General features: G+C 46.3%; 1 protein-coding gene across 1 annotated transcript in view; it reads left to right on the top strand.

Moving 5' to 3' along the window:
* The window catches only part of LOC130259850 (transmembrane protein 132C-like), a 50,885-nt gene extending 37,924 nt beyond the window's left edge, over nucleotides 1–12,961 (top strand). The window contains exon 2 of the mRNA XM_056504605.1: nucleotides 12,069–12,961. Coding sequence (XP_056360580.1) covers nucleotides 12,069–12,961 — 893 coding nt within the window. The remainder of the gene's footprint in view (nucleotides 1–12,068) is intronic.
* The last annotated feature ends 1,956 nt before the right edge of the window (nucleotides 12,962–14,917 follow it).

Genomic DNA, 14,917 nt, shown 5'->3' with positions numbered 1-14,917 from the left:
GCCCTCCCCTTGTGTAGTTTCCTGTTTGCTGGGTGCATGTAAAAGAGATCTGGCCCTGATGTATGTTAATAATGAGCTGATAATGTAAGCCAGCTGAGAGATGTGGAGTTAGTCTGGGCTGCTGCCAAGCAGGAGGTGAAAGTTCAGGAACTGACTCATGTTGCCAAGACCTGGTCCTGTGGAGAAGGTCTGCTCATTAATAGATTGAGTTTCTCATTAGGGCTACAGAGCATATGCTTACAGCTTTTGGGTTTCAGGCTGAAACCCAATCCCAGTAAAAGCCTGCTGAACAGAGAGGCAGATTTACTGGTAAATAAAGGATTAAAGGAACACTTGGCAGGGTTGTTGGACTGGAAACCTGACTGGCCTTTGAAGATTTCTCCATATTGTAGGTCCTCCCTTTGCATTTATAGCAAGAAGAGATGTGTTCTGCTCTTTAGCACGCAGCCCAGAGGGCAGGAGCTCTCCACAGTCTGCTCTGCATCCTGCAAGGGTAGAGGATGCTGCTTCTGTCCTCTAAATCCATGCATGATGCTGCCTTTAAAGTAAAACATCCCATGTAAGTTAGCTCAGAGGAGCCTGGTGTAAACAAGGCTTCCCTCCCACACCCCCCTCACATTGTCTGCACAGAGAACAAGACTCTGCATTAGTTTTCAGAGCAAGCAGCTCAGCATTTACAGCACCTCTAAAACTGCTCTTGTTCTCTTTGGTTTTTGAATGAGTCTGCAGCAAACAGGCACAACTGCCTGCTTTGGCTCCAGCCTGTGACGTCCATTACAGCTGGCCATGAATGGAGTTCATACTTGGCTAAACAGCTGTAGCAAACTCCAATGCAGACAGGTTTAAATAGACTTATAAAGGGAAAAAAAGAAATATATAGCAGTCCAAAAGCCCTACAGCTGACAAGAGTGTTAATGCAGTACTTTGGGAATTCAGGGTGGCATTAGCTTTGTACTTCTCTATTGAAGGAAAAATGATCCCTGTTAAAGTTATGGTTCCTGAGCGTGGGTGATGTAATGGCTCTTGTACCACTGCCTTAGCTGGCAAGGGTTACCTGGGGAGACATGGAGCCAGCAGGAACTGCAGGACTGGCCTTGGAACTGGTCAGGATGGTCAGAGTTTCCTTTTCTTCTCATGAACTGGAGTCATTGCTTTGTTAGCTAATGAAGGAGACACAAGTGCAGGAGTGGAGACAGCCTGAATTTTATCGAGCCCCTCTGCCAGCAGAGGAGTTTCCTTTGTTCCTGCTGCCCAGAAGCCACAGGCACCTTTAATCATTGCTGAAATCCTATTGTCTGCATCCCATAGCTGTGCTAGACCACAGGCTTTAGTGCAGCCAGATGTCTGACACCAGGAAAGTTACAGCAGGAGAAGGTATCCAGCTCTTGCCTGGCTCAGACATGGTGTGAGCAGTCAGGGTCAGTTCAGGAGCTGGATTTGCAGTTTATTTCCAGAAATGAGCTGTGGTTGTGAGTGTGTGCACAAACACAGTTTATTTCCAGCAATGAGCTGTGGTTGTGAGTGTGTGCACAAACAGATTATTTCCAGCAATGAGCTGTGGTTGTGAGTGTGTGCACAAACACAGTTTATTTCCAGCAATGAGCTGTGGTTGTGAGTGTGTGCACAAACACAGTTTTACCTGTGCTTGTGCATGCAGCACGTTTCCTTGTGATGATACACAATATTGCCATTACACAAAGACCTGTATAATTTATTTTTTGTGATGTCAATGAGCAGAAGCATTTCTTTCTAACTCCAAAGCCTGTGTTGAGTTGCACAGACCAGGATGTGGTGGTGGAGTCCAGGAGCTAAAATTCACCTCAGTGATGGAATTCCTGCAGCAGAGAGACTTTCCTGAGACAGGCTCATCCCTGCCTGGGCAGGAGCAGCTGGGCTCCAGCTTGGCTCAGTGTGGATCACTCATGAGTGTTTGTGTCACCACAGCAGTGTCACAGCTCCTGCCTGGCCCTGGGCAGGGTCACAGCCAGGTGACAATGGGGACAGGCTCTTCAGCCTCCTCAGCCCTGAGTGTGCCTGGTGTGCCAGCACCTCTCTGCCAGTGGAGCCCAGAACTCCTGATGCAATCAGCTTTTATTCAGCTGCTCCAGGCTCTGTCACCAGAGCTGCTGTGGCTGCTGCAGAGCCAGCAGGGTGTGAGTGGACAGCAGACATTGTATTGAGACATCTCTGGCCAGACACATCCGTCCCTTAGAGGGCAGATAAAAACACTCCTAATGCTTAATAACATAAATTTGGAGGAGCTCTTATGTAAACATATTCAGTGAGCCCTCATTAATTTCCCTCAGGAGCCAGGCTGAATGAAGATGAGTTTCAAAGAAAGGAAGAAATTAAATTTAATGTTTGGGACTGCACATGTTGGAAAAAATTGCAGGAGGCACTGTGTGTTTTTAGCTGTGTGAATTAGGGATCTGTGGCAGGGACGTGGGGGAGGAGGAAGGTTTGGAAGTTATATTAGGAAGGGATAAAAATAGTGCTTGCAAAATATACAGCAGGGCTCTATTGCATTGATTTGCAGGGAGCTCTCAGTGATTGTTGAGCACAGCAGCACTTTAGGAGCACGACACATTCAACCTCTTTAAAAGATGGTGCAAGTCATTTGCTCTGTGCAGTTTTGTGGTGCTCAGCACAACAAACTGGCATCCATCATTGTCACTTGTCTTTGCCAATGACTTTAGGGACACTGGGAAGCAGCAGGAAGGTGGGATTCTGCTTTCCACCCACTCCAGAAAACACAGAATTACTCTGTTGTACCTCCAGAGCTGCACAGGCCAACTTTGCCTCTGGCATTAATGCCCTCCCTGAAGTTGCACCAGACTGTTGCTGTGCTTTCAACATAAACTGGATCAGGTTCACATCTTCATCTTAGGCAGGCCTTTATTTTTGGCTTTGGAATGTACTCCTTCTGTATAAACTTCATCTTGGAAAGAACTTGGTCCCATTGGCTTCTGCTTCCTTATGGCACTGATGGAATGTTTTGGTTTGGCCTTTCCTGGGCAGGCTATGGCAAGACATTAAAGCAAATAAAGGAGACTTTTTGTGACTTCTCAGTCATCTTCTCTGCCTTCAAACCAGAATTAAAACCACGTGCTCATCATTCTTCTGCATTTTCTCCCTGTGATTTGGCATTCTGTCAGGTCTGCTTGTGTTCCCCTAGAAGATTCCCTCTTCTGGATCTCATTCATCCTTTTGTAGCTTTGCCTTTCCCCTTCTCACTGCCAGCACCACAGCCACTCTGCTCTCTCATTTCTTGCCCCTCTCCTGTTCCTGGTGCAGGTAAACTGGAGAAGAGATGACAGAAGGGCTGAAATGGGGGCAGGGGCTTGAGGAGCCCCTTCCCTCCTTCTTCTGCCCCTCAGTTACAGGGGTCACCAACAGCACCCAGCCTGCCAGGGAGAGCTTTGGAGTCACAACAGGATACTGAGAGCCAGAATTTGGGCTTTGGGGAGTAGCTGCTCGCCCCAGAACCCACAGTGGCCTTTGCTCTCTTAGCAGCAGCCAAGGCACTTTAAAAACAGCCCTTGGAGGTGCTGGGAGCACAGAGACAGTGCTCCATGAATCCCTGGGAAAGAAGGTGTTTAACCAGACACATTTCCTCTTGGTTTCTGTCCTGCTGCTCCTGTGGAATGATGAGCTGCTTTGTGCTCTGTGACAAAGAATTGCTTGGAGGTTAAAGGTGACACTGAGTTCATTTCCCGAACGGGCAGGGCTGTCCCCCACCCCCTCAGCCTCATTTCTCATTAATCTTCTCATAAATCCTCGCTGCATTTTTGAAATGGAGATGATTAGCAGGGTTGTAGGCAGGATATTGGGATATTCTGGCACGGTTTAAGTCATAGTTTGCATACAAGCAACTATTTAATACATGGTATTAAAAATGTGCGTGCATTGCATCTGTTAGTGTTCCAAATTCCTCCACGGAGGAGAGGAGCAGAAAGTAAAGAAGGATAATTGGCTGCTTTATTCTTAAATTAAATTTTCATATAAATAATAAACTTTTTTTTTTTTTTTTTTTTTTAAGCAATTAAAAATACTTTTAAGGCTGGTAGAGCACATTGTGATTTTTCTCTTTCATGAAACTTTATTGATTTATACCAGTTCCTGAGAGTGAAATGTTGAGCTGAGAATTTACCAGTTAATGCTGATCCAAGTCAGTGTTTCCAGGGTCCCTTTTTCTCCACGATTTAGATGTTTTGCACCAAATGTGCAGATTCCTGCAGACGCCAGGCAGAGGAGGTTGGGGCTCTTGGTTCCCACTCAGAGGAGCTGACAGACTGGAGTCTGATCCTGGCAGCATTTGCTGCCTTGCCTTGCCAAGATCCATCCATCATCAGCGAGGCTCTTACACCCTCTCACCGTCCTTGCCTTGGTGCTTTCACCTGCTGCACACACAGTGCCTGCTGCTGGCTGTGCTCAGCTCTGGGAGAAGCTGCACTGCCCAAATTCCCTGTCCAGCAGTGGCAAATGACTGCAGCTGTTGGTGGTGTGGGATGAGAGCTCTGAAGGGGTTTGTTCCCAGCAGAGTCCAGGGAATGCCAGCCTTGAGGTCAGGAACATATCAAGGTGTGTGCTGAGAGCTGTTACAGACCCCAGGGAAAGCCTGGCTCAGATCTGATGGTAAGAAATCCCTTTTTCATTGCTCACTGCCAGGGTGTACCTGCCTCTTTGACTAATATTCCTGTGGAATGCAGAGCCCAGTGGAGTCTCAGTGTGGGGCAATGAGAGATAAAGTTGTGCTGCTGTCTGGTTTTATTTTTAATTAGTACCTATTTACAAGAAAAAATATTCTCTTTTTTCTTTCTGGATGTAAGGAGAAAAACATTGTAATTGATTTATTGAGTCCTCTGTGTCCTCCTACACTTTTGCAGCTGAAAGCTTCATCTGCTTCAGGCCTGAGCTCTTGGGTACTCTTGGTTCTTGTTGGTTTTTGTGGCAGTGAAGAGTGCTGAGCAAATTGCCCCATTCAGGCTCTAGGACCCTAATCTCTCTTTAAACAAGGAGCTGTGCAAAGCAATTCAGTGTCTAAACAGAGGAGTGAGTGCCTATCAGCATCTGACAGACTCAAACAGCAGAGGAAAGCACAGAGCTGTTAAAAACGAGAGAAGGAGACACAGGACAAGGAATTGATTCATTGCCAAGGCCAGAACTTGTTCAAGTTTGTAACTTACATCTTGCATGTTCCCATTTTTATGACATTTGAGTACTTTAAAAAAACACAACAAACAAACCAGCTGACTGTGATATTTGTGTATTTTGGTCATTATATGGCATTCTGACCAGACTTTAAAATGTTGTGGAGGCTTTGTTGAGCCATCCTGTGAGGATAAATTTGCCACATCCCCTGCAGAGAAGTGTTTTTCACATAATTCTACTGCCATGGAAATTAGGCTCCTTCAGCTGGAAGATGAACAGTCCAGGGCTCTGAGAAGGTGCTGGTTAAGGTAGAAAATCCTGACTACATTATTTGCTTTTTCCTCACTCTGTGACTGCCACTGGGTTATTTTTTGCCTGCTTCAAAGGGCAGGAAAACCCCCCAGACAGACAATGTTTTACTTGGTCTGTTGTGTGATGAACTCGACGTGGTTTTGACTCACCAATCAATCAACCTGAGTGATTCTCTCACTTCATCCCCCCAGAATCTGGGCTGCAGAGGTTTCCTGTGGCTACCATATGTTTTTGATGGAGCTGGCAATAAACTCTGGTGTCCCACATCCTCCTCCTCTCTGCAGCTCCCAGACAGGATGGTTGAAGTGCTCCTTGCTTTGTCCTTGCAGTGCTGACACAAAGGGTGGGTGCAGGATCTGGAGTTTGCCACAATGGGGAGAGCAGGGCTGCCAGCAAAGGCCAGCCTGTGACATTTTGCCCACCCTGTGCTGCTCACAGGACACTGACATTTGCAGCCTCTGGCCAGCACAAAACCTGAACAGTGTCTGTATAGAAGTTTTCCAGCCCTTTTCTCCTAACAAAAGCTTTCATTAGTGGAAATTCGAGGTCCAGGTATTTATCTTTGATGCCACACAGCAAACTCACTTAAATAGGTCAGATGGCAGCAGAGACAATTGGGGATGTCAGCCCTGGGAGGGGGAGTGATTCTGGAAATCTTCACTGACCTTTGCATGTACACTGTTGTTTTACAGACTCTTAAGGTCATCAACCAGTCTGAGAAAACCATTTATAGATTTCAGTCCTGAATGTCAGGCAGCCTTTGACTAACACTGCTCTGTGAATAGAGGGTCAGAGAGAAGATAGACCTGCAATAAAAGGATATCTTGGTATTTTGCAGCCAAAGGATGGGATGTACAGAGCTGCAAAAAACATTGGAGGCTGTTACTAAAATGCTGGAAATGCATTTCTAATGTGCTGTTTTCTGGGAGTTCTGTGTTTCCAAATTAGACTTTAAAGCCTCTCTTTGCTGTTGGTGAAAAGGCTGTGCCTCACAAGCAGCTATTTGTGGTTTGTACACGTGTCTGTTGTGTTGGTAATCCTGAGGAAAATGGAACAACCTGACAGATGTTGGATAAGGCTTTAGGATGCAGAGGTCTAATCCTGGCTTCTAGTTGATGCAACTAAAGCAAGGAGTTTTCCATGTGGTTAGTGCCACTGCTCTGGCATTCTGGTCACCCTTTTCATGCTGGGGGACTTCCCTGCAATGAGCTCTAGCATCTAATCATGCTCTGTTGGAAATATTCTTTATCCACTTGAATTCCCATCACTGGGTTTGGGTGACCATCCTGTTTTTGTGTTTTCAAGCAGTGCAGAGGCTCCTGCTGTACCTTTGTTCAGTCCTTGCTTGAGGTGCTTGTCATGTTCCTGACAGCTCTGAAATGCCACTGTTCTGCCTCTGCTGCAGAACAATGGGGCCAGTGTTCACTTCTGTACTAAATCCAGCATTGTCTCTAGAACTTCAGTGAAGATTTCATCTCTGGTCATATACAAAGGATAAATTCATTAAGGATATACTGTCAAAATGAGAGAGGAGTCTATTTAATAGAATATTACTGCAGTTTTTCATTTAACAATATACTGAATGAATGAAGTTAATCTTTCCCACTGAAATAAAATAGGAATTTTGTTCACAGTAACTGAGTATAATATCTCCCAACAATTATTGCAATATGATTTAATTGAACTCTGATCTAGGACTGTGTCTATATCTGTACTTAAAATATGTCTGGTTGGTTACCAGACTCTGTGCTCCCATATATGTGAATAGGAATATCCCATCCCAGGTCAGTGTGCAAACCCTGCAGGTCCAAACCTATCCTTGGGCTTCAGCTTTCACTTTAGGGAATTCTGGATTCAAAAAAGAACTGCTAAAATGAATTTTGTTAGCTTTAGTTTTGTTTGATGAAATTGTCCTCACCAGGTGCTCACAGAATATTTGAGAATAGGCTGCAGCTTCCCTCAAATATTTGCTCTGTGAATTTCTTTGCCAGGTGTATTTTTCCACTTCACAAATTGCTCATGATAAGCATTTGACACTTGACATTGCCTGTGTGCAGTTGGTCCAGGAGTGTCTCTGGCCCCTCAGAGGATGGGGAAGATCTGGTGGGCACACATGAGGAACAGAAACTGTGGCTCAGCAGCTGCCCTGCCATCCAGCTGCTTTTGGAATGGTCACACAGCTGGAGCTTTTAAGCCAGAAGGGGATATGAGGTTGCAGTTATCCCTGTAACTCCTGCTGAGGAAAATGTGCCTTACAGGGGAGGATCCAGCCTGGGTGTGAAGACAAGGATGAGCCATTGCTCCCTTTGTTGCAGTGTTTAACCAACCTCACAGTTCAAAATCTGTTCCATAGCCTGAATTTGAGCTTGTTTGGTTTAAGATTCCACTCAGCCTTTCCATCAGCAAAATTTCATTTTTCTGGATGCTAAGAAAAGGGAACTTGGAGGGATGAGAGTACAGCTGAGGTCATTCTGAGGTCTAAGTGAATGTATTTGCTGAGCTTCAGTTCTGAGCAAAATATTGCTGCAAAGATTTTGTACACTGTGAAGTCACTAAATGTGACTGAATGTGTTGCTGGCACAGAAAATTAAGGGAAAATGAACCAGCAAACAGAGCTGTTGACATTTTGTGGTGAAGGAAACATCTGTGCTGATTGAAGTGAATCTTCCCTACTTGCACTCTTTCCCTGATCTGTAGTTCCTGTAATATGTGATTTGCTCTGCAAGAGCAGCACAGGTTTGTACTGGAAGATGGAGTCAGAATTCAAGGATGGGGATTTTGTGAGGGAGGGTTTGTGTGAGGATGTTTGCTCATCTGGGTGCAGGTGGGAATGGGTGTCCATGGAAGGGACAGGGATGATCTTTTACAGCCTTTGCAGGATTTCAGGTGCTGTGAGTAATATCAGAGGGTTTGTTTCTTAAAACTCTGCTGGCATGGAAATGGAACAAAAATTAAAATCAGTATATAGTGCAGCATTCAGTTACAGGAATGGAGGAAAGATGGGCCAGACAAGGTGCAGGGGAGGCTCCTTCATCACTCCTTTGCATGGGCTGATGTCTGCTGCCCCTCTCTGACTTCTCTGGCTCACAGGTTTCTGGCTGAGGGCACAGGCAGATGGTTGCCTTGAGGGCTCAGTGGCTCAGCAAACATCAGGCACTGAAGATCCATGGCCATGGGCCAGTAATCTCCCACCCACGAGCTAAACCCTTAATTCCCTGCCCAAAAGAAAGTCACTTCAAACCAACCTCATAAAAGAACAACTCCAAGATATTAAGCTTTTATGACTGTTCCAGTGAATCCAGCACCCAGGGCTCCAGCTCCATGTGAAATCCCCTGAAAGAAAATTCCTCTTATGCTGGAATCCAAGAAATAATAATAACACAGTTCAGAAGTTGCTGTTTCCCATCCAATGAGTTCACTGGGTTGCAGGAATTTGAGCTGCTCTGCCACACTGGAGCCAGTGATGTGCTTAGCAGATGCCTGCTTGGGTTCAGATGAAGTGCTGCAGAGGCATATGATGCCAGAAGAAGGATTAAAAAGTCACCAGGCTGTTACAAAGAAGAAGTAATTACTTGTAAGCCTTCACTTTTGTTCTTGGCTAATACTGGTTTTGTTTGATAGTTGTTAACCTCTTCCATGCAGGATTTCATCTCTGGGCAGCTGTAACTCCTCTTGGATGATGGAAAGAGGTGTAAAGCATTTTAAAATACAAAAAAAATCTGTTTCAGAGCACCTGAAAGCATTGATATGCAGAGCTGCTTTTTTAAAAATGAGTTTTTCAGGTAGATAAAGTAAACACCACTTAATGGTTATTTAAAAGAATAACTTGTGATGTGAAACTCAGGAAAACCCATGGCATCTTGTTTAAATAGATTCTCTGATAAATTAAAGAACTTTGAAACTGAGTTGATCAAGCATACAAAAATGTTCTCTGGAAATGTTGGTAATTAATTATACCAGGATGTGAAAGTTATTGGGTAGAGATGAAGAGAATAGAACAAATCCCTTAAGTGATGGCCTGCAGTTGCTGATGCATGGTGTTGGGATTCTAAAAATAAAATGGACAATTTTAACTACCAGTTTTATCAGTAAAAGGCTTAAAGTGCTTAAATAAATTGTCTAAAGTACAGCCTTCAGTATAGAAATATAGGAATCCATTATGTATGGTATGAAAGTGGGTGGAAATCTTCAGACTGCAATCAAAAAGAAGTGAAGCCTCTTTTTCTTTTTGCTGTCAGTCTGGCCACATGGGTTTTGCTGTTTGTGTTCAGCTTGTTAAGGCAGAAGTTGCATGACTGTTTTTCTTAATATTGGGCCACGTCCTGCATGCCTCATGCACGTGATGAAGCCAGGATAAATGAAGTGCTGCAGAAACGAGCCCACTGTCTGTCTGAGGATAATGTGCTGCAGCAAGAGTCCTGGGAATTGCCCAAAAGCAGCTGCACAGTCTCAGCCTTAGATCCTGACCAACAGCCCTTTGAAATCACAGGACTTCACTTGTCTCTGCAGCCTGCTGAGTTTATTTCTGATTTGTGTGGCTCTGCTGAAGGCAGAGATTCCCCCAGGAGCAGTGGGGCCGTGTCTGGAGCATCCCTGGTGATGGAAGCACTGCAGCAAGCTCTTGTCTGTGGGATTAAACCAGCCCATGCTTTCCTTCACCAGGGGTTGTGTGCTGTTCCCTTAACCACAGGGCTCCTGCCTCGGCAGCAGGGTACCAAGGAAGAAATTCTCATCAGTCACCAAGTCAGGTTCAGTAGCCAGAGTGGCCACCAAGAAGTTCTTGTGTTTTAATTTAAAAATGTTTCCATCTGTCACATATGTTGTCAGTGGTTGCTTTCTGCAGGGAGCTGAGCAGATCCCAGCCAGGCTGGCTGAAGGGCTTGGAGAGGAACCTCCTGCATCAGGGGTCCAAATTTTTGTTCTGCTGCTGGACCAAAGAAATCTGTAGGTTTTCCTCTTCCCTTGAAAGGGCCATGGTCCAAGTGGATCTTTTGTGTTCCTTTTAGAAGTGTTAGAGCACTTTGGGGAGGAAGCCTGACAGGCTCAGGTGAGGGAAATCAGTCAGCTCAGGAGGTGGCATTTGTGACATCTTCAGAAAATTTAAAATGTGTGCCAAGGCTCAGAGCCTTGCAGGGCTGTAGCAGTGAGCTAAAGCAATGTTTTATGTTTTAAATGTGATTCTACTGATAATTCAGGGTGTTGTGCTGATAATTCACTGCTTCTTTTCCTATTTTTACCTTGTTTTGTTTTGTTTAATTTTCTGTCCAGTCATGGCAGTTTGCTCAGTTTTGAGAACAGCTCCTATCACCCAGTGGTGGTGCATGAATTAAACATGAGTGAACACATCTTAATTCCTTATTTCAAATTTATGGCTGCTGTCCTTTGAGAGTTCTGATTTCCCCCTCCTCTACATTTGTCTCCTTCTTTTCTTAATTACCTCACACCTGCCTTGCAAAGCTTTTCCCTTCCCTGCACTCTGCATTGCACACTCCACAGCACTGCAGGGGGGTGTGTGTCAGCAGCCATTTGGTGTCGTGACAGGTATCGATTCTTTATTCATTACTTGAAAACATTTAATTAAATTTGACTGCATAATTAGCACCTCGGCAGCCAGACATGCCAGGGCAGCAAACGTGGTTTGCAGAAATCCCCAGGCTGCAGCTCTTTGTGAGGAAGGTGGTGGGACAGGGTCTCTGTGGGTGTTTGGGGATCCTCAGGTGTTCCTGGGCTCCAGGTGAATCTGTGCATTCTCTGCTGTGCTTCTGGTTACCTTTATCCTTTAAAGAGCTGAACCTACACAGGACCTTAACTCCTGGTTCTGGTGGGATTTCTGAGAACACTGGAACTGAGTGCAGGCTCTGTTTTTTCAATACTCAAGAAGTCCAGCACTAGATGCATTTAACTTACAGCCAATCCCTTCAGTGAGTTAAGAAGAGGGGTTGTGAGTGTATGACATAATTAAGATGTATTTTAACTCTTCTCCACTTTTCTCTACCCTAATTTAGAAAATACGTTTTGCCTTTGAGCAATGTCTTGTTAATCTTAACAGGAGAACATGTAGGTCAAAAGGGATCTGATGTTCAGCTGAAGCCTGAAATTGGCCAGCATGTGCTGATCCTCTCTGTGTGCAGCTTGTGTATTAGGACTTGTTGAAATACTTCTGATTGTGATGCCCATCTGCATGTACAGAATGTAGGAAATAGAGGTACTGTCAGTATTTTACCACAGAGATATGGACTGTAGTGCCAGAAACAGTAATACAAGAGCAAGGTTATGTGACAGAGAGTGGAATGATGTTGTGTGTGTGTGTGAGAGCCCTTAGAAATGCAGTTTCTTTGCCCCTAGAGGAGAAGCTCCCTTTGATCCTGCAGGGCTGTGATTTGCAGCCCTGGGGGCTGTTGGTCATTGGGCTTTTCTGACATGCTGCATTTTATTTTCTTTTGCAAATGTAATGCGGAAAAGAATTATCTATAGATAAATATGTAGCTACCCTGTCAATAATTTTTGCTGGTCCCTCACTTAGCAGGTGGCTCCACTGAAGTTGTGCTAAGTGTTGCTCTGAATCCATAAGCAGACTTGGCCTGACCCTGCTTTTCTTTCACTAGTGACAGAGTGTCGAGGGGTGCTGGACAACAATCAGCGCTTTTCTTCGTTACCGACGTACCTCCCCGTGAGCTACCGGCTCTTCAACGCCGACGTTTCCTTCTTCCTCAAGGAGGCCAACCAGGACTTCATGAGGAACTCCAGCCTGCAGTCCCGGGTGGAATCCTTCTTCCCCTACAAAGCCAGGAGACCTCCGGTGCTGAACGCCAGCTACGGCCCCTTCTCCGTGGAGCAGCCGGTGCCGCAGGACCTCCTGCCGGCCTCCAGCCCCTTCGGCCCCAGCAGCCAGTTCACCTACAACTGGAAGCTGCAGGCCTCCATCCTGAGCAGCAAGATCTACCTGAGCAAGCCGCGGGTGCAGGTGCTGTTCCACGTGGCGGGCAGGGACTGGGACGAGCGCGGCCCCGCCGAGCGGCTGCCCTGCCTGCGCGTCTTCGCCTTCCGCGAGACGCGCCAGGTGCGCGGCAGCTGCCGCCTGCGCGGGGACCTGGGGCTCTGCGTGGCACAGCTGGAGCTGCTGCCCGCCTGGTTCAGCCCGCCCAGCGCGCCCACGGGCCGCAGGAAGCAGCTGGAGCAGCTGGAGGGCAGCCCCGTGGAGCTCTACTACTCCATCCAGGCCGGGGATGAGAAGGGCGAGTGCACGGCCGAGGACGCGCGGAAGGGAAACGCCATCCGGCCCGGGAAGGATGGAGGGGATGACGGCGTGTCCCAGCTGCAGAGGATCGGCTCTGTCAGCCTCTACCACGGGCAGGAGGCCTCGCAGCTGGCAGAGCTGCGGCTGGACGGCAACGTGGTGCTGTGGCTGCCCTCCAAGCCCGTCAAGCAGGGTGAGGTGGTGAACGTGTACGTGACCATCGCCAACAACTCCACCGTGGGTCAGTTCATCCTCAGGTAAGGAGGCTGGCCGGGCGCGTTGTGACACGAGTGTTGGGCTGTGGGCTGAATCCACAATGCAGGTTGTTCACAGCCACTGAAATATCTCGTTTTCATCGCTTGTTTTGCTCTCTGTGAGGAGGATTGAAAGCCCCGTCACTGAGTTTTCAGCGTGTCTGCCGTGCCGTTTGTCACAGGCTCAGAGCTGCTGCTCTGGCAGGGCTGTTTCTGTGCCATGACAGACAGCACGGCATCACAAAACTTCCCTGCTTTGTGGCGCTTTTAGAGCCGGGTTTTTATTGCACAGGCATGGAGTTTGAATGTAGGAAAACTTCAATTACCTGCTTTTCTGTAAGTGCTCTGGCAGAGCTTGCCTCTCCCACACACAGAGTGGTTTTGTTAGGAGAGCTCTGTAGGGAGGGTTTAACTATCCACTTGCAGTTAAGCAGTGTTTGTCTTTGGCAGCACATTTGTCCTTTAAATAAAGCCCAAGGTGTTTGATACTGCTGCTGCCTGTAAGCGACTGTTAGAAGTGAGTGCCATTATTTTGGACAGCAGTGGGAACACAGAAACTGCCTTACTGGGTCAGATCTCTTCCCTTTTATTTTCATTTTTAGCAGTTTTCCTACCGATCAGATGAAAATCCTTTGAGGATGACAATGACTGGGAAACTTGTTAATCACTGAAAAATTTGATGTATCTTTTTTTAACTTGTTACCAGGCTTTAAATTCAGTGGAAATTTCCACAGCGATAAGCAACAATTGCTCTCTAAAGCCTCAGGGAATCAGTTTCCCAAAAGATTGTGCACATGAAAGAATTTATTTCTAAGGCTTATATGAATTAGATTAATACACAGTTGACAACCACCGAGGAGAATGGCCTTTAGAGCAGGAAGTGTCGCTTGGCAGATAAAAGGCTTTTATTTGAAAAAAGGGGGATTTTAGTCATCCCAGAACCACTGTGGTGTTCGCAGCTTTGGTTAAATTGGCGAGATAATCTCCCAGACACCTGTTTACCGAGTGAAACCTCCGTGCTAGAAGTATTTTCTGATGTTGTTACTTCTCTTCTGTTGAAAATCCCTTTACACAAAGTAGCAGAAACAGAATACTCTTGCACACAGCAAACGTATCTGTGGTGAAAGAAGAAATGCAGAGGAGTGAGCTGGGTGTTTGTTGGGTGAGTGGGGCTGGGGATCACTCTCTGAAGGTCCTTGTCACTGCCTTTATTTTCCTGGAAAGCAAACTGAAGATAAACAAGCTGGCTGAAATCTGGGCTGCATTTCTTTGCTCAGAAATGAATCTGGCTGAGAGGTGCAGGAGACAGAGATGGGAATGTGGAATGTTGCCTGTGTGACTTGCTGTTATGGACAGAGAGGATTGGCTACAGTTTTGGGAGCATTTATCTGGAGTGCACAGTCTGACCCAGGTTGGTGTGTTGGTGGTTCTGTGCCAGCACAGATGCAGAGCTCAGGCTGTGCTCTCGTGCTGAAAAAACCCTTTTGGTGGAAAGATGATTTGCATTTTTGCTTAACATTACTTTGAACCATGATGCAAGAGCATAAAAGACTGAAAAACTAAGATTTTTTTTTTTTTTTAAGGGACTTTTTCTTCCAGTGGGGATGGGCAGCTGGTTGTTTTCTTCAGGTGTAGTACAGTGAGTGACTTTCTGGAAATCAGCCCTGTTGAGGGTGTTTCCTCCTCTCCTTGGCCAAGGCAAGAAAATGAACGTGAGATGTTCCAAAGCAGTTTGGAAAAGGTTTGAAATCTCACAGGTGGGGTGGCCTGGTGGATCTGTGCAGCTGCTAAGGCACCAAGTGGGAGCTTTGCTGGAGGTGTGCAGGAGGGGACTCCATTAAAAGAAAGGAAAAGGGTTTTCCTGCTTTCCTGGCAGTGCAGGGAGCAGGAGCTGTGTGGGGTGGGACCATCCCACAGGTTGTGAGCTCTGTGGCTCCTTCTGTGCCTGCAGAGATTCTCCCAG

This window comes from Oenanthe melanoleuca, chromosome 15 (genome assembly GCF_029582105.1).
Source record: "Oenanthe melanoleuca isolate GR-GAL-2019-014 chromosome 15, OMel1.0, whole genome shotgun sequence".
Classification (NCBI taxonomy): domain Eukaryota; kingdom Metazoa; phylum Chordata; class Aves; order Passeriformes; family Muscicapidae; genus Oenanthe; species Oenanthe melanoleuca.
The sequence above is the reverse complement of the archived record's forward strand: the minus strand, read 5'-3'. Positions and strand labels throughout refer to the sequence as shown.